At 45.9% G+C, this 19,504-nt stretch overlaps 1 protein-coding gene across 1 annotated transcript; it reads right to left on the minus strand.

Moving 5' to 3' along the window:
• Positions 1-247: 247 nt before the first annotated feature.
• NDUFS7 (NADH:ubiquinone oxidoreductase core subunit S7) lies at positions 248-19,171 on the minus strand. The gene is made up of 8 exons (XM_026685153.2): positions 19,026-19,171; positions 12,063-12,099; positions 10,343-10,411; positions 8,750-8,867; positions 5,160-5,339; positions 4,278-4,324; positions 2,940-3,028; positions 248-465 (listed from the first exon to the last, which is right to left on the minus strand). The coding sequence occupies exons 1-8, from the start codon at positions 19,039-19,041 to the stop codon at positions 368-370; spliced, it is 654 nt and encodes a 217-aa protein (XP_026540938.1). The 5' UTR covers positions 19,042-19,171; the 3' UTR covers positions 248-367.
• Positions 19,172-19,504: the final 333 nt, after the last annotated feature.

The following is a 19,504-nucleotide window of genomic DNA, read 5'->3' on the forward strand; positions in this document are numbered from 1 at the left end:
CTGCGTGTGGTATTTTTATGGTGCCTGTTGTGTGTGTCTTTTTAGATGTTGATTGGGGTGTTGATGCTTAATAGCACACATTCTGTTAGAGACCCAAGGGTGCTTTTTCAAAGGGCAACTGGACTTTTGTTTTTTCTTTTGAAGAGGTTTCGCTTCTCATTCAAGAAGCTTCTTCAGCTCTGACTGGATGACGGGGAATGGAAGGATTTATACTCCTTGCAGGCAGCATTCAAAAGCTCCAAACCCATTTCTCCAGATAGAATAATTATACGTTTATTGACAAAGTTTATACACAGCAGTTTAACATGCGTGCTACAGCTACAGTTAGGGCGGCCATTTTCAACATGGCAGCTTGCAAACAAGCCCGTTATTTCCGATACCAGATCTGGATAGCTTTCGCTCGTTTAATCTTCCTCTGGAGCTGCAGGATCCCGTACAGGAGGGCCTCAGCAGTAGGAGGACAGCCTGCAAGAGCCAAAACACTGACCTCAGAAAGGTGGAGGGAAGATCTTAAAATTCCCAAGGGGATCTCGCTTTATCCAGCTCTCCCATCATAAATTGCTCCGAGACGTAGAAAAGCTTCTAGGATTGAGAACTATATAGACTTACAACTTATTTGTAATTTAAGGTTGAAATGAGGGGTCCTTGGTGCTCTCTGGTTTTCTTGCAGACGTTTCATGGCCAAACTAGGCAACACAATCAGTGCTAGCAGGGAGTGTTCAGACAAACCCCACTCCTTTCTTCCAGGCACTGATGACGTTGCCTAGGTTAGTCATGAAATGTCTGCAAGAAAACCACCAACCTCAGAGAGCGCCCAGGGGCCCTCATCACAACCATTTGTTTAGCAACGATTCAAACAGCACTGAAAAAAGGGATTTGCAACCAGTCCTCGCACTTATGACTGTCGTAGCATCTCCACGATTATATGATCAAAATTGGGGTGCCTGGCAACTGGCATATTATTATGGGGTATTTATCCACATAATCGTCGTTTGTGACCTTCCTTTGAAGTCAATGGGGGAAGCTGGACTTACTTAACATGATTCTCTTATCAACTGCAAAATCAGGTGCCATTCACTTAACAGTTGTCTTGCTTAACAACGGAAGTTCTGGTCTCAATTTTGGTCATAAGCCAAGGACTACCTGTATAAAAAAAGCCCTTCAACGTAGCTTTGCAAGATAAGCAGTCCTTGGACCAAAACTGAGACCAGGACTTCTGTTGTTAAGCAAGACAACTGTTAAGTGAACAGCACCTGATTTTACATGGTTGTTAAACAGATCACTGCAGCTGTGGGAAGCCCCTCTCCCTCCCCCAGAAGAATGAAATATTTGGGGGAATATTAAAAAGGCGGGATAGAATATTTCCCTGAAAGGGAGAAATGGAGAAGCATGCGCTTAAGAGAGATAGAAAACAGCCCCCCGTTTCTCTACCCCAAGCAGAAACTGAGGAGGCCAGCTTTTAGAAATGCAGATTTGGTAATCCATTCAGAAAGACTGGGATCAGACTGAAACTCCAGATAAGCAGCAAACAAAAGGTTGACAAAATTAGCTCAGACAAGCACCTAAGATTTGCATTTCCCCTTTTGCCTATAGAGCCCATAGGAATCTGACAACAGCCAATAGAATACTAAAGGATATGTTCTTGCACAGGAACAGGAAGCTCAAGTACAAAACCCAAAGAAGGTATATAAGCCCACCCACACTCAACTCCATTTTGTCAGCTGTCCCAGAATTACACGTGGTTGGTGCTTCTGCTTCATCAATCAATGTAACCTTTCTTCCCACTTAGCCCCCATCCTCCATTTTGTTTCCAGTGCCTTTCTCCCGGCTTAGAACTGAACCAGAGGGATTTTCCCTTCCAACACAGCTGTTAAGTGAATCATGCGGTCGTTAAGTGAATCTGGCTTCCCCCACTGACTTGGCTTGTCCAAAGCGGGCTGGGAAAGTCACAAAAATGGTAAAAACAGGCCGGTTTCCAAGCACCTCCATTTTGATTTGCGTGGGAGGCGGCAATGGTTGCGTGAGGACCGATCAGAAGTCACTTTCTTCAATGCTATTGTAAACTTTGAGAACAGTTGCTAAATGAGCAGTGGTAAGTCGAGACCGGCCTGTTTTCCCTGTGACCTGTAGATCAGAGTTCCCCAACTTTTCCCCGTTGGCGGTCCGGAGTTGGGGTGGGGTGAGAGGGAAAGAGGATGGCTTTGTGGGAGGGAGGGGTATGCACAAGCATGCATGCAAGCACCCATTGCTCGCAGGAATACGGTCAAGACTGTGTGCAACGCTTGAGCAGGGCGAGGTGTGGCCCTGAGTGTACACACACACACAAACACACACACCAGCCAGCCACTCATGCAGCCCTGTTGCGGTGCACACACAGCACCAACCAGTCACTGCCACAGTAGCAGGTCATGGCTCACAGGTTGGGGACCCCTGCTGTAGTAGACAACCTCAGCCTATGAGCCAATCCCAGCTCTCTGCTTCCACCTACTGGTCGCCTGGATGTTGCAGCATTAAATGGGGCAGAAGAGAAAGAGCAAAGGTAACATTCTCTAAACTTCAGGGAAGAGTGAAGATGGGGGTTAAGGAACCCTTTCCCCTATCAAGTCTGCATTTAAAAAAAATGTTGATTTTAACAAAGGTTGCTGACAACTCACTTGCTGCCTCTAACAGTGTTTTTCAACTGCGGCAACTTTAAGGTGTCTGGACTTCAACTCCCAGAGTTGAAGTTGTCGCAGTTGAAAAACACTGATCTATAACTAAGCTGAAAAGAGTCACATGCTCTATATTATGGCTTCTAACATTCTGTCTGGAATTCCTTGCCCAGTGTTGAAGTGAAGCCTGGATTCTGGACACAAATGACCTTCCTTTTTGGGGATGAGGTTTGGGGAAGACCAGCTAGGAAGAGACCTCTTGATGGCTTTATTTTGGTTTTTTTTTACCTGGCACATAGATGTCCACGGGCACGATCCGATCACAGCCCCGCACCACGGAATATGAGTAATGATAGTAACCTCCACCATTTGCACAGCTGAAAATAAATAAATAAGAGGAACCGTGCTGGGATCATTTGAAAAGCAAGCCTTTATCATAGTGGAGGCCTGTTTCCTTCTGGATGATAGATCACTTTTGACTTGTCAGCCCTGGGAGAACCCAGATGCCCGGAACAGAAAGGAATTCTGGGAGTTGAAGACCACACATCTTATAGTCACCAAGATTGAGCCAATTATGGGTAGGAAATCAACTTTAAAGGACCACCATTATGTCATCCAACTAACTTAAATTTATGTAAGGGGGTGGGTGAGACTTTGGGGACCCCAAAAAAACTACCAAACAATGGTGCGGCTGAACAGCCTGGTTTGTCTGTTTCTGCTGCCATCGACGGAGCTGCCACTCCAGGGATATTTTTTTCAGAAAAGCCAGTGATGAACAATGTTCTCACGACACATGTAAGTGAATCAAGATTGAAGGGTCTAGTTTTAATCCTAAGTAACTCCTGATTTAAACTACCCTGTTTCTCCAACAATACGGCCTCCCCCAATAGGAAGTCCCAGCATGTTTTATAGGCATGAAATGAAATTAAGCCCCTCCCCCCGAATTAAGGCCTATATTAAAACATGCGAAATGGGGGGGGAATGGTGGGGGGGCTTGCTGTTAGGAAGTACTTTTGTTGCACACCCGGATATGGTGCTGCCTGCGTTGACCCCGATACGAAGTGCCCCACCAACGCCGAGGTCAACATCCAAGCCGTCGCCGCCCGCCCGCCTGAAGATGCCAGGCGGGGGGAATTAAGTCACCCCCGAAAACACGGCCTAGCCATTTTTTCGGGGCTCAAAAAAAAAAAAAAGACCCGGCCTTATTATATGAGAAACACACAAAGAAACATGGATTTGGAATAAGTTAGTCTTCTCAGCTGTGGGACTAATTCCAAGAAAATTGACCTTATCTATACACTCAAGTTTTTTTTTTTCATTCAACCCTCTAAAACTCTCTGCAGTAGCATAGATTGTCGTCCCCCCGCGACCTCCAATTCTAACGCCCCCGGCCCCAAAACAATCTCCTTTGCAATGGCTTGGAAGATTTGTAATCTTGTTATTCCCAAATGACCCAAAATTCTCATTGTTGGCAAAAAAGACTAAAACATCTGCGGGAAATAATGACCCGGTCAGTTTTGCTGTATAAACGCAGCTGCGGTGCTGAGAAAACAAAAAAAAATATGAGAGAACGAAAAAGGGATGGAGCCAGTTCTGAGGATAATAAAATACTCAGTGAGAACTTACCTCCCCATGGACACCACATAACGTGGCTCGGGCATCTGATCATAAACCTGCCAAGAAAGAAATGTGAACATTTGCATTTGATTTGACAAACATAGCATGCCTGTCTCAGAACGTTGAGTGCTGGGACTCTAATAATGTCATGCCCCTGAGGAGGAAGCCGAACAGCTGACAGGGAGCGGGAGTGTGGCTTCGTTGGCTGCGGAGGAGGCTGGGGAAGGGCAAAGTCCGGCTGGGCAGAGCAGGGGAGAGGTAGAACAAGGGAGAGGAGTTCAGAGAAAGACCCAGGCCCACCCCCTCTTCATCCTAGGACACGAAGGGAGGAACAGAGAAGAGAGCAACGTGAGTTGTGTGGCTTATGGGGGAAGAAAGGGCCCTGATTCCCTTCATTAGCCACACCTGGGAATGAGAGTTTAAAAGCCATGCAAGCTGAGTGCGGCGTCTGCTGGGAACAAACATGAGTTTATCTTGTGTTGACTATGGTTATCTGCATTCCTGGCATCCTACCAACCGTGTTGAATTACTATTGTTCCTTCACGTCTGGAATTCCTTCTCTTGCCCTGCCGGACTAATTACCTCATCTTGCCTTGATTGGACTTATAGTTACAGTTTTTGTTGACAATGTTTTGGACTTGATTCTCTGCAGCCAAAGGCTGTACCTGGGAGAGTTTTTCTCCAGCCCAAAAGGTAACCAGGACATTGGGGGCAAAGTTGGAGCTAATAAAGGGACTCCTACTGATTATCTGACTATGTTGCCTTTGTGCCACGCCCCGGGTCATCACAGGCTCCTCCCTGTTAGTTCTACAAACCTTGGCCATTGGTGTGAGGACACAAGAGGTCACTCGATTCCCTCCCTGAAGGGCTGAGTAAAGACCATAGTCGTACCTTCCGGAGGGCAGGGGCCATCTTGTTGGTCAAAGTACCGGCCACAATCATGACATCGGCTTGCCGGGGACTGGCCCGGAAAACCACCCCAAAGCGGTCCATGTCGTAGCGGGGAGAGGCCATGTGCATCATCTCGACGGCGCAACATGCCAAGCCGAAGGTCATTGGCCACAAGGAGCTCTGAAGGAAGAAAAGGAGGAGGCGTCGAACATACAGCACTGATGTCTCTCTGCTTCCCTTTTACGCCAAATAGCCCTGACCACGACTGCAGGCTAACCTTGGTTTCCCCTCATTCTTTTATCCTATCATGGGTCCAGGTCATTTGAGGGACCATCTCACCCCACTGGGACTGGCCCATCCAATCCGTGCCGGCATGCTGCAGCTCCCGTCAGATCAATTATTCTAACTGGCAGGTGGCTCCTGCCTTCTGGAATATCTTGCCCCCCCAGGCATCCAGAATTGTCCATGGTAATCAATCACTCCGAGACAAGTATATAATCTCCAACTGATTTATTAGGAACAGCTCTGGTACTTCTATTGAATTTCCAAGCTGAAAGTCATTTTCAGCGCATGTCACAAAATCCACCGTCTCTCCTCCCACTTCTTACACTTCCTTAATCTCGAGAACCAATTAACTGCAGGTGGAATTTTTTAATGCGACATACGGCATAACCTTGAACTTTCCAACTCCTTCACCACCACCCGCCTTTGCATTCCTTATAACAAACTTGGCAGCTGGATCTCAGAGCTAACACCCCCCCCCCTCCCGATGTGAGGTTGGCCCCCAACCTTTTGTAAGGGCTCAAAGACTTGGCTCTGCCAGTTGGCTTGGGTCTCCAGTGAGAGATCAGTGCAACGGAGGTGGTTGGCTGAGTAATAACAGATCCCAGCTCCTCACACCCCACACTCTGCCCCCGCCCTCCCTATGTGTCTTTGCTTTTAATCTCTGGTTTTAATTTATTTGGGTTTTAATATAGACCAGGGGTGTCAATTTCAAGGACCTAAGGGGTGCTTAGATGTGGCCCATGGAGCCAGCCCATGGAACAGCACAGGACTGGCCTGCGGTGAAAATGGAGCTGGGGGGGTGGAATGTTTTCGCTGGCAGAGGCTATCAAAACAAACTAAAAACAAAAGGAGAAATGTTTCCCCTTTTGCATTTGAGCATGTAAGAAGGGACGGGAAAGGAGAAGAGGAAAGAGGAAAGACAAAGAAAAAGAAAAAGAAGAGAAGATGGGAAGAGAGCAAGGGAGGAAAAAGAAGGACAGAGGGGAAGGAAGAAGAAAGGAGATGGAAGAGGGAAGGAAAAAGGAGTAAAGGAAGGAAGGAAAGAAGGAAAGGAGGAAAGAAGAAAGGGAAAGAAGAAAGATGAAGAAAAAGAAAGGAAGATGGGAAGAGAGCAAGGGAGGAAAAAGAAGGAAAGAGGGGAAGGAAGAAAAAAGGAGATGGAAGAGGGAAGGAAAAAGGAGTAAAGGAAGGAAGGAAAGAAGGAAAGAAGAAAGGGAAAGAAGAAAGATGAAGAAAAAGAAAGGAAGATGGGAAGAGAGCAAGGAAGGAAAAAGAAGGAAAGAAGGGAAGGAAGAAGAAAGGAGATGGAAGAGGGAAGGAAAAAGGAGTAAAGGAAGGAAGGAAAGAAGGAAAGAAGAAAGGGAAAGAAGAAAGATGAAGAAAAAGAAAGGAAGATGGGAAGAGAGCAAGGGAGGAAAAAGAAGGAAAGAGGGGAAGGAAGAAAAAAGGAGATGGAAGAGGGAAGGAAAAAGGAGTAAAGGAAGGAAGGAAAGAAGGAAAGAAGAAAGGGAAAGAAGAAAGATGAAGAAAAAGAAAGGAAGATGGGAAGAGAGCAAGGAAGGAAAAAGAAGGAAAGAAGGGAAGGAAGAAGAAAGGAGATGGAAGAGGGAAGGAAAAAGGAGTAAAGGAAGGAAGGAAAGAAGGAAAGAAGAAAGGGAAAGAAGAAAGATGAAGAAAAAGAAAGGAAGATGGGAAGAGAGCAAGGGAGGAAAAAGAAGGAAAGAGGGGAAGGAAGAAAAAGGAGATGGAAGAGGGAAGGAAAAAGGAGTAAAGGAAGGAAGGAAAGAAGGAAAGAAGAAAGGGAAAGAAGAAAGATGAAGAAAAAGAAAGGAAGATGGGAAGAGAGCAAGGAAGGAAAAAGAAGGAAAGAGGGGAAGGAAGAAGAAAGGAGATGGAAGAGGGAAGGAAAAAGGAGTAAAGGAAGGAAGGAAAGAAGGAAAGAAGAAAGGGAAAGAAGAAAGATGAAGAAAAAGAAAGGAAGATGGGAAGAGAGCAAGGAAGGAAAAAGAAGGAAAGAGGGAAGGAAGAAGAAAGGAGATGGAAGAGGGAAGGAAAAAGGAGTAAAGGAAGGAAGGAAAGAAGGAAAGAAGAAAGGGAAAGAAGAAAGATGAAGAAAAAGAAAGGAAGATGGGAAGAGAGCAAGGAAGGAAAAAGAAGGAAAGAGGGGAAGGAAGAAGAAAGGAGATGGAAGAGGGAAGGAAAAAGGAGTAAAGGAAGGAAGGAAAGAAGGAAAGAAGAAAGGGAAAGAAGAAAGATGAAGAAAAAGAAAGGAAGATGGGAAGAGAGCAAGGAAGGAAAAAGAAGGAAAGAGGGGAAGGAAGAAAAAGGAGATGGAAGAGGGAAGGAAAAAGGAGTAAAGGAAGGAAGGAAAGAAGGAAAGAAGAAAGGGAAAGAAGAAAGATGAAGAAAAAGAAAGGAAGATGGGAAGAGAGCAAGGAGGAAAAAGAAGGAAAGAGGGGAAGGAAGAAAAAGGAGATGGAAGAGGGAAGGAAAAAGGAGTAAAGGAAGGAAGGAAAGAAGGAAAGAAGAAAGGGAAAGAAGAAAGATGAAGAAAAAGAAAGGAAGATGGGAAGAGAGCAAGGAAGGAAAAAGAAGGAAAGAGGGGAAGGAAGAAGAAAGGAGATGGAAGAGGGAAGGAAAAAGGAGTAAAGGAAGGAAGGAAAGAAGGAAAGAAGAAAGGGAAAGAAGAAAGATGAAGAAAAAGAAAGGAAGATGGGAAGAGAGCAAGGAAGGAAAAAGAAGGAAAGAGGGGAAGGAAGAAGAAAGGAGATGGAAGAGGGAAGGAAAAAGGAGTAAAGGAAGGAAGGAAAGAAGGAAAGGGAAAGAAGAAAGATGAAGAAAAAGAAAGGAAGATGGAAAGAGAGCAAGGGAGGAAAAATAAGGAAAGAAGGGAAGGAAGGAAGATTACAATGAGAGGGAATGAGGGTCTCAGGGAAGTCCTGCTTTAGCACTTGGCCACTTTAGGGCCCCCGACACGAGTCCCCAGGTGCCCCCATCACACCCGCCATCGCCACGCCCACCCCAGCCACATGCACTGTGGCCACGCCCCACCCACCCAGGTCAAACACGACTCTAATGCGGCCCTCAATGCAACTGAGTTCGACACCACTGATGTAGATGGGGACCCCCTCCTCTAATGCATTGAAAAGCAGGGCGCAGGGCTGCCATTCAGAAACTGACATCGAAATGCGTTTGCAACTGATATCGAATGAATTTCAAACTCAGGAGATGCTTTGGGTGAAAACTTTCTTCGAACAGGGGGGAAAAAACAAAAACCCAACTGGTCAGACACTGCTGCTACTTACTCGACGGATCCAGTTGACCAAATCATCCAGCTTCGTGACCACATATTCTCCTCGGCTGCTGGGAAGCGGCGGCTTCTTTGGAAGAATGGCACTGCTCTTTTCCTGCACCTGGACAGAACTACGACAAACAAATACACGGGTTCTGGAACGAAGCCCACCTTCCCTGACAAACCCCCCCAATCTTGGAACTCTCCAAAGCTACTTTGGCTTCCGGGCACTGACGACCCAAAGCTCAACACTCTGCCTCTGACACCGTCTGAACGAAGCGCCTGAAAAATGGATGATCAGGGGTTCAACGTTTGCAGATAGAATATTTGTAGCTCAGGGTTGAGCTGTGGGGTCGTTGGTGCTCTCTGAGCTTGGCTGTGTTCCTGCAGACGTTTCATCACCCAGCTAGGTAACATCACCAGGGCTAGTAGGGAGTGGGATCCATCTCATCAGAGACTAAGCAAAAATTAAATTAGCTTGTGCATATGTTTTTGGGTACTGTAATGTTGGCTGAACATCCCTGCTGAGGGAATGCCATCTGCAGGGATGCCATTTTCATCCTGCTTGGTGAGTCCCGTCCCCCCCTTCTTTAGAGCAACCTCTCCTGCACGCAAGGATTGGCCCTGTCATGCCCCAGTTAGAATCTGACTCCAAGGAAGAGGAGGAACAGCCGACAGGGAGTGTGGCTCCGGAGGTTGTGGAGGAAACTGGGGAAGGGCACAGGCCGGCTGGGCATTCAGAGGAAGAGCCAGGCCCATCCCCACTTCATCCTAGGGCACGCAGGGAGGAGCGGATAAGGGAGAAAAGTTAATGGCGTGGTCTACGGGGGAGGAAAGGGCCTTGATCCCCTTCATGGGCTGCAGCTGTGAGGACTGTTTAAAAGGACAAACTGCGCATGGGCCAGTGCTGGAAGCAAAGCGTGAAAATATTTCTAGTTTGTCAGTTCTTATCTGAGTTCTGGCATCCTTTCCCAGTGTGTGTATTTTGATATCTGTGGCCGTCTTCAAGCCCTTATCCTGCCTTGTCTCGTTAATTCTTCAGTGTGGTTTGTGTTGTTTTTTTCTATTTATAATTTATATCTATTTTGAGTTTGAAGGAAGTTCTTCCTTTTCGCAACTGTTTGTGGGGGAGTTTTTTCTCCAGTCAAATGATAATTGGTCCTCTGAAGCCAAGTTGAAGGAATTAAAGGGACTTCACCTGTTTTTGTGACTTTGTTGCTTTTGTATCCCACCCTGGGTCATCACAGGTCCTTTCTCTAAGCAATGTCTTCTTGATTGGTTCAGTGTAAGAATTGGAGTTAGTAAATCAAAAAAAATTTCTGTTCACAACCCATTATAGGGTGGCATCAGGGTGAAGTTGAAGCGACTGAACAGAGTTCCAGCGTTTACTGGCCAGATGCCCTCCCTGACACCTACGTGGAGTTCGCAGCAGACAATTTACGCATTGAGCCCAGAGAAAGAAATATCTGCTGCTATCTAGGATCGAACCCAACAGCCTCCCAATTGGGATGAGATGAGAGCTCCACCTTCTAGGCCTCTGTGCCACTTGGGAGTAAATAAATCACTAAAAAGGGTAATTATCAGGTCTTCCAGGAGCAGAGAATACCTGTCAGTACTCTCGGCGGAAGGCGTCTGATGCAGCAGGCGGGAAGAACTGGTGGAACCCACAATGGGCCTGTTGAAAGAAAAGCCAACAGTTAAGAGAGTCTTAAAAGTCGGATCGCACAACAACCCTACCGGGTAGGAAGCCTATGCTGAAAGCCACAGAATGTAGACAGCTACAGGGATGGCCCTGGAGAAAATGCAGATTTTCAAAAACACACTTCAAGCTTCAAAATAGGGAAAAGATTAGGAAGACATTCAGACTGGCTCCGTCTTCTCTCTCTAGTGGACAAAGAGAAGACCAGCCAGGTTTTGGGGATTCCATCACTGCAGCCTATCTCGGTTAAAGAATTCTGGTCAAACTGGAAGAATCTGTTTCCAAGTCTGTCCTGACAGAAAATCTCCACAGACCTAGCTCCTATCTCATTCCTGGCTCCCTAAGGCTATAGAAGCCATGAATGAGATGGAATCTATGGAGATTTAGGACTTGTGGACTTCAACTCCCAGAATTCCTGAGCCAGCATGGGAGTTGAAGTCCACAAGTCATAGCCACTGACCCATACTTAGGACAATTGTACAGTCCCGGGGTCACGGGCTCTCCTTCTGTGACCTTCTGAGGTCAATGTGGAAGCCAGATTTACCTAACAACTACATGGTTCACTTAACAATGGCCATGATTCACTTAACAACCGTGGCAAGGAAGATCATAAACTGAGGTAAAACTCACTTAAAAACTGCCTCGTTTTGGGCTCAATCGTGGCCATAAGTTGAGGATTACCGGTAAAAGGAAGGACAACATAATAGGAATACACACACATATGGAGTGTTTGCATATGCTGTATATGTTTGTGTGCGTGTTTCTATTATGTTATACTTGCTTTTACCGGTAATCCTCAACTTATGGCCACAATTGAGCCCAAAATTTTTGTTGCTAAACCAGACAGTTGTCAAGTGAATTTTACTCCATTTTATGACATTCCTTGCTATAGTTGTTAAGTGAATCTCTCTCTCTCTCTCTCTCTCTCTAACTGAGAAAAATTATAGCCACCAATGTCCATTTAATTAAGAAACGGGGCCATTAACACATTTGGTCTTCAGGTCTTGAAGGCCTTGTGAAAACTCAACGGAGTTGAGTCTGCAGGGAGAATATTCCAGAGGGCAGGTGCTACTGCACGTCTCCTAGTCCCCGCCAGCCAACATTCCTCGGCTGATGGGATCTACAGTGTGCCCAACCTGCTGAACCAAATCAGATAAGGTAGGAACAACTGGGAGGAGGCAGTCCCTCAGGTAACCCTGTCCCGAGCCATGAAGGGCTTTAAAGATGACAACCAGCAGCACCTTGAATTGCACCTGAAGACACACGGCAACCAATGCAGTTCAGGTAAGAGGAGCGTTGGACATCTTTCACAATTTACTTCCCTGCATTCTGCACCAGTTGAAGCTTCTGAAGGCTCTTCAAGGGCAGCCCCAGGTAGAGCACAATGAAGGAGTCCAGGCAGATTCCAAAAGCACAAGTGATTGTGAGGAAAGTCTCACGGTCCAAGAATGGGCAGAATTGGGGTGCCACCCGAAGATGTGCAAAGGTGAAAAATCAGATCCACCAATAACTTAAGGCAATGGGGAAATACTCTCAGAAAAAAATTCTACAGGACTCCAACAACCTTCATGCATCAATTCAGTTTGGGGGGAAAAGTTCTTTGCAGAGCTGACTTAGGCAGACTTACCTCAGAAGGAAGACGGCACGTGGGACTATGCAAGAAACTGAAAAGAAATAAAAGGTTGATGTGAAAAGAAGAAAACAGAGGTCTCCAAACTTGGCAACTTTAAGACTTGTGGACTTCAACTCCCAGAATTCTCCAGCCAGCTGGCTGGAGAATTCTGGGAGTTGAAGTCCATAAGTCTTAAAAGTTGCCAAGTTTGGGGACCCCTGGCCTAGAATAATGGGCTAACGAGGGGAAAAAGTCAGAAATTAACACATGGTTAGCAACACATGGATGCCCAAAGAGCCAATGATATGAGCTCCTCCCACTATTGAATCAGCCAATGACATTTTTATTCCCTCCTCCTCCTCAATCTGAGTGACAGGAAAGACTTTGGGGAGAACTTACGAGGCGGCCCTGGAGCCTTTTCCAACCTTTGTCTTGACTCATACAGTATATGGCACGTGTCTGCAACCTTGGGAACTTTAAGACCTGTGGACTTTGTTAGGGATAACATTCCTAGTATTCAAATGACTCAGCATATCACCATTCTTTTGGAGATACGTGCGGAAAAGCTTGCGTGTTAGATTTATGTGAGCACCGACGTTATCTCGGACATAAATCCTCCTCAGTTTTTACCAACACCCAACAGCTGTTTGCTCTCCGCGTATATGAACAAGTTGCTGATCAGATAATGTTAGTCCTATGATGCAAAGAGCTTGTTCATTCTTCTGTTTAAATTCTTCTATCTTTTGATTATCTTCCTCATCTTCAGAATCCCATTCTTCTACGTTTGGTTGGTTTTCAATTATGTTCCACAGACCTTCTCTTCGTAGAAGTAGACTACATTTCATAGACCATGAAACATAGTTTGTTCCATCCAGCTTGGATATAAGGGACAAACTTTGTAGACTGACTTGTGCCATGTTTCACTATATGGATATAAAACTATAATTGATAAAACACAGCTGTCTATTTACTGTAACGTGTAACAACACAAAATCTCACTTTTACATAAACCTGTTTTTATCCTAGTTAAACTGACTTTGCAGTCTCTCTGGGCCCATAACCAGTGTTAAGCCTGGATTCCCCAACGGGTGTTAAGGAAAACAAACTAAACAGAACGTGCAGCGAAGTCAGATAGGCAGACAGGTAAATGTGTGAGATAAGTTTTCTAGTTAACACCGTTGGGGAATCCAGGCTTAACAGACTTCAACTCCCAGAATTTCTCAGCCAGCTTTGCTGGCTGAGGAATTCTGGGAGTTGAAATCCACAGGTCTTAAAGTTCCCAAGGTTGGAGACTCCTGGTACCTGGAATTCAGCCACCATGGAGCAAGTAGCAAATTGAAAGTAGCTGGGGAATTCTGGGAGTTGAAGTCCACACCTCTTAAAGCTGCTGAGGTTGAGAAACACAGCCCTAGAAGGTTCATTCAAATCTTGACTCATTGCTGCCATCCAGTGGTCACCAGGATTTTGCAGCCCAGGGCGTATCAAAAGATGGAGGTTTTTAAGAAGGGATTGGATAGTCATTTGTCTGAAACGGTTTAGGGCAGTGGTTCCCAAAGTGGGAGGTACCGCCCCCTGGGGGTGGGTGGGATGCCTTAGGGGGGGCGCTGAGAGGCAAGGGGGCTGGCAGGGGGGGGGTGCTAAGTGGCGGCAGGGGGGCGCTGGAGGTGAGCGGCAGGGCACAATTCAGGGGTGAGAAAAAATCCCCCCTGCCACCGCGCGTTCGAGGCGAGGCCCCGCAGGATCACCCCATTGACTTGCACGCTCTGGTACAACGAGCTCAATGGGGTGATCCTGCGGAGCCTCGTCCCGAAGGCAGCGTTGGGAAAGGAGAGCAAAGCCAGAGTAGCTTTGAGTGGCACGGAGCACCTTGCACCGGAGGCACCTGCCCAAGCAAGTCCGAACGGAGCGGTGCACGAAGTCAATGGGGTGAGCCTGAGAGAGGGAAAGAGAGAAGGAAGAATAGAAAGAGAAAACAGAAAGAAAGAAAAAGGGACAAAGTGTGGGAATAAACTTTGGCCTGAGCTTGAGCAATGATTAATATAATGCTTTATACATACATGCCTGTTTAAAGGTCACTAAGGTAATGCAAAGAAAAGAGAACAATAAGGACAAATACAAACAAGGAGACAGCTTAAACAATTGCAAGCAAACCTTTACTATATCTAATTATTAAGCCATAATGTAATTATGCTGACTATGTAGAAAAATCTCAATAAAAAGAAGTACTAGAATTTATTCTGGGCTTCCATCCCGAGAACACCAGCCTGTGTCTCATTCTTTCCATGGAAGACCACCACAACAAAGAAAGAGGGAGGGGGATGGAAGGAAGGGACAGAAAGAAAAAGAAATAAAGAAGGAGGGAGGGAGGGAGGGAGGAGAAAGATAATGTGATATCTATTCTAGTCCAATCACCTGCTCCAGCAGGGTTAGAAGGGAGTGTGTGTGTGTGTGTGTGTTCTCGTAATTTACCAATACATTTTGGTTTTGCCTTCTTCAGAATTGGCACTGTAATACATTGGGGAAAAGTAATTTTTTAGGGTGGAGATCAGGTCCAATGGATCCTGTTTAAAGCCTCAACAAAATGTGAGAGCTTCCTGATAGTCTTGGCCATGTTTCGTCCACAAAACCTTTAATTAATAGAAGCCAAAGATGTTTCAATGTGCTGGCAAAGATGCTGGCAAAGATGTTTCAATGTGGAAAAGGGCCTCTAAACTAGGCCTCATTTCAATCTGATGCATCAGGTCTCTCTCTCTCTCCTTCTCTCCCCCCTCCATCCCCCCTTTCTTTGTCCCTTTTTCTTTCTTTCCCTTTTCTCTTTCTTTTCTTCCTTCTCTCTTTTCTCTCTCTCTCTTTCCCTCTCCCAGGCTCACCCCATTGATTTGGTGCACCGCTCCACTCGGACTTGCTTGGGCAGGTCCCTCCAGTGCAGCAGGCTCAATGGGGTGGACCTGCGGGGCCGGCACCTAGAACGCGCCAGTGCCGGCATGTTTTAAAAGTAGAGCAAAGCCAGAGGTCAGTAATTTTTGCTGCAAAGAATCACAAAAACTTCTGTGCACAAGAAGGGACACACATGTCAATACAATTCCGCAACATAAAATAAAGAAATACAAATAAAACAAATCAACAAGAATCGGCAAAGCATCTCTGATTAGGTTTTATTCACTACCAGAATCTAATCAGAGATGCTTTGCCGATTCTAGTCCAATGACCTACTCCAGGATTGGTTTTTGTAAATTTAGGAACCCATCCTTAATGTAGCAGTTTTCGTAACTTCTCAAAGCATTCAGCATCCAATCAGCAGTCACATCTGCATGATAGTCTGGCTTTGAAACTAGCTAACCACATTTCAGCCTAGTATGTTGCAAGAATCCAGCAAGATGGTTGCAGTGTTGTCATGCAAACACCACTTGTGACCTTTGCAGCCAACTTCTGACAAGCGGTGTGGGAAGCTGGATACACTTAAACCACCACACAATTGACTTAACAATTTGCTAAACAACCGTAACAAAAAAAAGATTGTAAAATTGGATGCAGTTTGTTTAACAACTGTCTTCCTTAGCAACAGAAATTCTGGCCCCAATTATAATCATAAGTCAAGGACAGCCTGTATAAGAAGGATCCCCCTGCATCTTTCTTATGATTAGTTTTATAGAATAGAAAAGCTCATTTAAAAAAAAAAACCACAACAATACACAGAACCTTTCATAAGATATTGGCCAAATCTCTTATATTTAAGACTGCAAAGTTTTTGCTGAAACTTTTGCTAAAGGAATTCTCGCTCCTGAAAGGTTTTGGCCCAACTATCAACAGGAGACACTTCTTAAATTTACCCCCATTTTCTATTTGCTAAATAAGAAGCTTTTCTTGCAATTTTCCCAAGCTACGGGACATATTCATTTTCCCCATCTTCCTCTTTTTCAACTTCAACGTATTAATATGGATTTTAATATTGTTTAAACCAGGGGTCCCTGACCCCCAGCTTACTGTAAAAGTTTGCAGGATTTTTTGTTGATGGAAATCTAATGCGTCTCCTAGCTAGAAAGGAGAGAGACAGCAAAACAAGAATACTGGACGCACTCATTTTCTTATGTTCATGGGAGAATTTGTTTACCAGTAAGGTCCTGTCAATCACAAAAGGAACGTTGGTATGACAGTTGTTTGTTGCCAAATTGGTTCTGTGTTTGTGTATCCAGCCTTGTTTCCGCTGTCCAAGGAAGAAGTTTCCTAATTCAGTTTCCCAATTCAGAGCTCAGATTACACTTTACTGGACAGGTCCCTCAATTCTGATAGGTTCTTTCCAACCATTCAAGATTTTTGGAGACAAATGTTTTTGAAGGTTCTTCTTACACTGAACCAGGAAGCCAATGCAATCCCAAGTTGCATTAAGAGAGGGATACAATCAAGATCAAGTGAAGTACTAATACCACTCTATAAACCCCTATAAGACCACACCTAGAATCCTGGATCCAGTTTTGGTCACCACACTATAAAAAAAGATGTTGAGACTCTAGAAAAAATGCAGAGAAGAGCAACCAGGATGATTAGGGGACTGGAGACTAAAACATATGAAGAACAGTTGCAGGAACTGGGCCTGGCTGGTCTAGGCAAGAGAAGGACCAGGGGAGACAGGATAGCACAGTTCCAATATTTGAGGGGCTGCCACAGAGAGGAGTGGGTCAAGCTATTTTCCAAAGCACCTGTAGGCCAGACAAGGAATAATGGATGAAAACTGAACAAGGAGATTCAACCTGGAAATAAGGAGAAACTTTCTTACAGTGAGACCAATCAACCAATGGAACAGAAGTTGTCTTCAGAAGTTGTGGGAGCTTCATCGCTGGAAGCTTTCAAAAAAAGACTGGACTGCCATCTGTCAGAAATGGTGTAGGGTCTCCTGCTTGGGCAGGGGGTTGGACTAGATGACCTACAAGGTCCTTTCCAACTCTGATTATCTGTATCTAAGCCTGTATCGTGTCCCCTTCAGTGGCAGCTTCAAAGCTCCTGCCTTGTCAGCCTTAACAGGACGACCAGACAGGAAACACAACCTGACACAGGTAGTCCTTGACTTACAACCATTTGTTTAGTGATCGTTTGAAGTTACAACAACACTGAAAAAAGTGACTTGTGGCTGTTTTTCCAGACTTATGACTGTTGCAATCATCACTGTGGTCAAATAATCAAAATTAGGGCACTTGACAACTGACTCACATTTATGATGATTGTAGTGTCCTGGGATCATGTGATCGCCATGTGTAACCTTCACAGCCATCTTCCACCAAGCAAAGTCAACAGGGTGGGAGCCGAATTTGCTTAATGACGACATGAGTCACTTAGCAACTGCAGTCATTGGTGGCAAAAATGTCGTAAAATGGGGCAAAACTCACTTAGCAAATCCCTGGCTTAGCAATTGGGATTTTGGGCTTAATTGTGGTTGTTAAGTTGTAAGTCAAGGATGACCTGTAAGCTAAGTCTACTTTATTATAAAGCTATATTAACAGTTTGGAAATACAATTCTCCTGCCCTCTCCTTTAACAGCTGGAGAAACCAGGTAGAGTCCTGTCTGAGTCTCTTTATATGTCATATACTGTCAAGGTTCAAACACTGTGCTAAGTTCATGGACTTTTAAAATATGGTCTATTAATTTAGTGGTTATGTATCCTCATAGTAATTTTGGCAGGGGCTACGTTTAGTTGCTGAGGCTGAACTACTTGGGCCACCTAATGAGAAGAGAGGACTCACTGGAAAAGACCCTGATGTTGGGAAAGATGGAAGGGGAAAGGAGAAAAGGACGGCAGAGGATGAGATAGGGTCATTGACACAATGAACGTGAACTTGGGAAACCTCCAGGAGACAGTGGAGGTCATGGGTGCCTGTTGTGCTATGGTCCACCGGGCTGTGAAAAGTCAGACATGACTTAGTGATTGGACAACAACAACTTTTAGTTGTCATTGTGGGCAAAAGTGGGAACAAGGAAGAAGAGGAACACTGCTTTTGAGTTGGAACGGAATGACCAAGGTAAGGCGAGCCGAGCGACCGGCCAGCCAGCCGTCCCCCGCTTCTCCCCGCTACCTTCAACTCCTCCTTTGTACCTTCTCGCGGTCGATGGGCTTTTCGGGCTCTTTCTTAACCTCCTCCTGAGTAACGCGAGACTCCACCGCCATCGGGACGGCTCTTCGTTCGAAGCCGCCCTCGCCCCTCTTCGACGAAACTAAGGCACCCAAACGCCGCTTTCCAACCGACGACCAACAAGCTCACCCAGAAGCACTTTCTCAAGCGCCGTCGAAACAAGATGGCAGTGCCCAAACAAAATAGGCGGCCCGGTACAAAATGATCCACGGACTGGTACCGGTCCGGGGCCCGGTGGTTGGGGACCACTGTTTTAAAGGAGTGTTTCTCAACCTCAGTTATCCAAAAGGTGCTTTTTTTAAGAGGCAAAGAAAGATGAGAAAAACCATAAAGCCCAGTTGCCTCTTGAAAAAAAACACTTTGACTGAGAATCTCCATAAACATTCAACCTTGGTTACTTGGAAGATGTGGGGACTTCAATTCCCAGAATTCCCCAGCCAGCTTTCAATTCTGGAAATTGAAGTCTACATGCTTCGCAAGGGGATTCTGGGAATTGAAGTCCACATGCTTTGCAAGGGGATTCTGGGAATTGAAGTCTACATGCTTCGCAAGGGGATTCTGGGAATTGAAGTCCACATGCTTTGCAAGTGGCCAAATTAAAAAGCATTGGTTTTCAGGATCCCTACCCTGAACAGGGTTGGACTAGAGGACCTTTAAGTGCCCGCCACCTTGTCTATTCTCGGTTTGGGAAAAATGGGGTGGGCGGAACCCCTCCCCTGCGCGCGCCCCCAAAAGCTTCTCCCACTATCCACGCCCAACATTCGACCACCCCCACCCCCAAGGTGGCTAGTCCCTGCCGCCCTTGAAACCTCGTCCCCCGCCCACTACGCAGCCTCCCCCCCGGCTCGCACTCACCGGGCAGCGCAGCCATCGCCGCGTCTCCCTCCCCTCCCCCGCAGCCCTTCAAGGCACCCTTGCTAGCTTCGGACAAGGACAGGCGGTGCACCTTCCCTGCCGCTCCGGGTTGGAACTGGAGCCGCCTTGCCTCAAGTTCCGGCAGCAGCAGAGCGTCGGCGTCGGTGCTCCTGCCCCCTGGCGGCTGCTGAGAGAAGATGACAGCGGGGGTGTCTAAAGCTCTTCTTTGCTTTAATCGGCCTCTTTTCATTAAGTTTTTATTTCTTCCCTTCTTCCTGTTCATTCGTTTTCCCCCCTTCCTTGATCCGCGCTTCCTTTCCCCCTCTTTTTTTCCTTTCTAGTTTTTTCCTCTTCTTTCCTCCTTCCTTTCTGCTTTTGGCTTTCCCATTTGGCCTCTTTCACCCTTGCTTCTCTAGGGCATTCATTTAATTTTTTCCTCTTTCCTTTTCTTAGAAGTAGTCTTAGACCACGGGTCCCCA

The sequence above is a fragment of the Notechis scutatus genome, chromosome 1 (genome assembly GCF_049901735.1).
Source record: "Notechis scutatus isolate UNSWTSFEM ecotype Mainland chromosome 1, rNotScu1.2, whole genome shotgun sequence".
NCBI classification, from domain to species: domain Eukaryota; kingdom Metazoa; phylum Chordata; class Lepidosauria; order Squamata; family Elapidae; genus Notechis; species Notechis scutatus.

What these genes read in the sequence shown, in the direction of transcription:
- NDUFS7 (XM_026685153.2), bottom strand. An exon ending in TATGTGGTGTCCATGGGGAG is followed by an intron (nt 3,029 to 4,277) that starts GTAAGTTCTCAC and finishes ATTTATTTTCAG; the next exon opens with CTGTGCAAATGGTGGAGGTT. An exon ending in CGTGGACATCTATGTGCCAG is followed by an intron (nt 466 to 2,939) that starts GTAAAAAAAAAC and finishes TGGCTCTTGCAG; the next exon opens with GCTGTCCTCCTACTGCTGAG.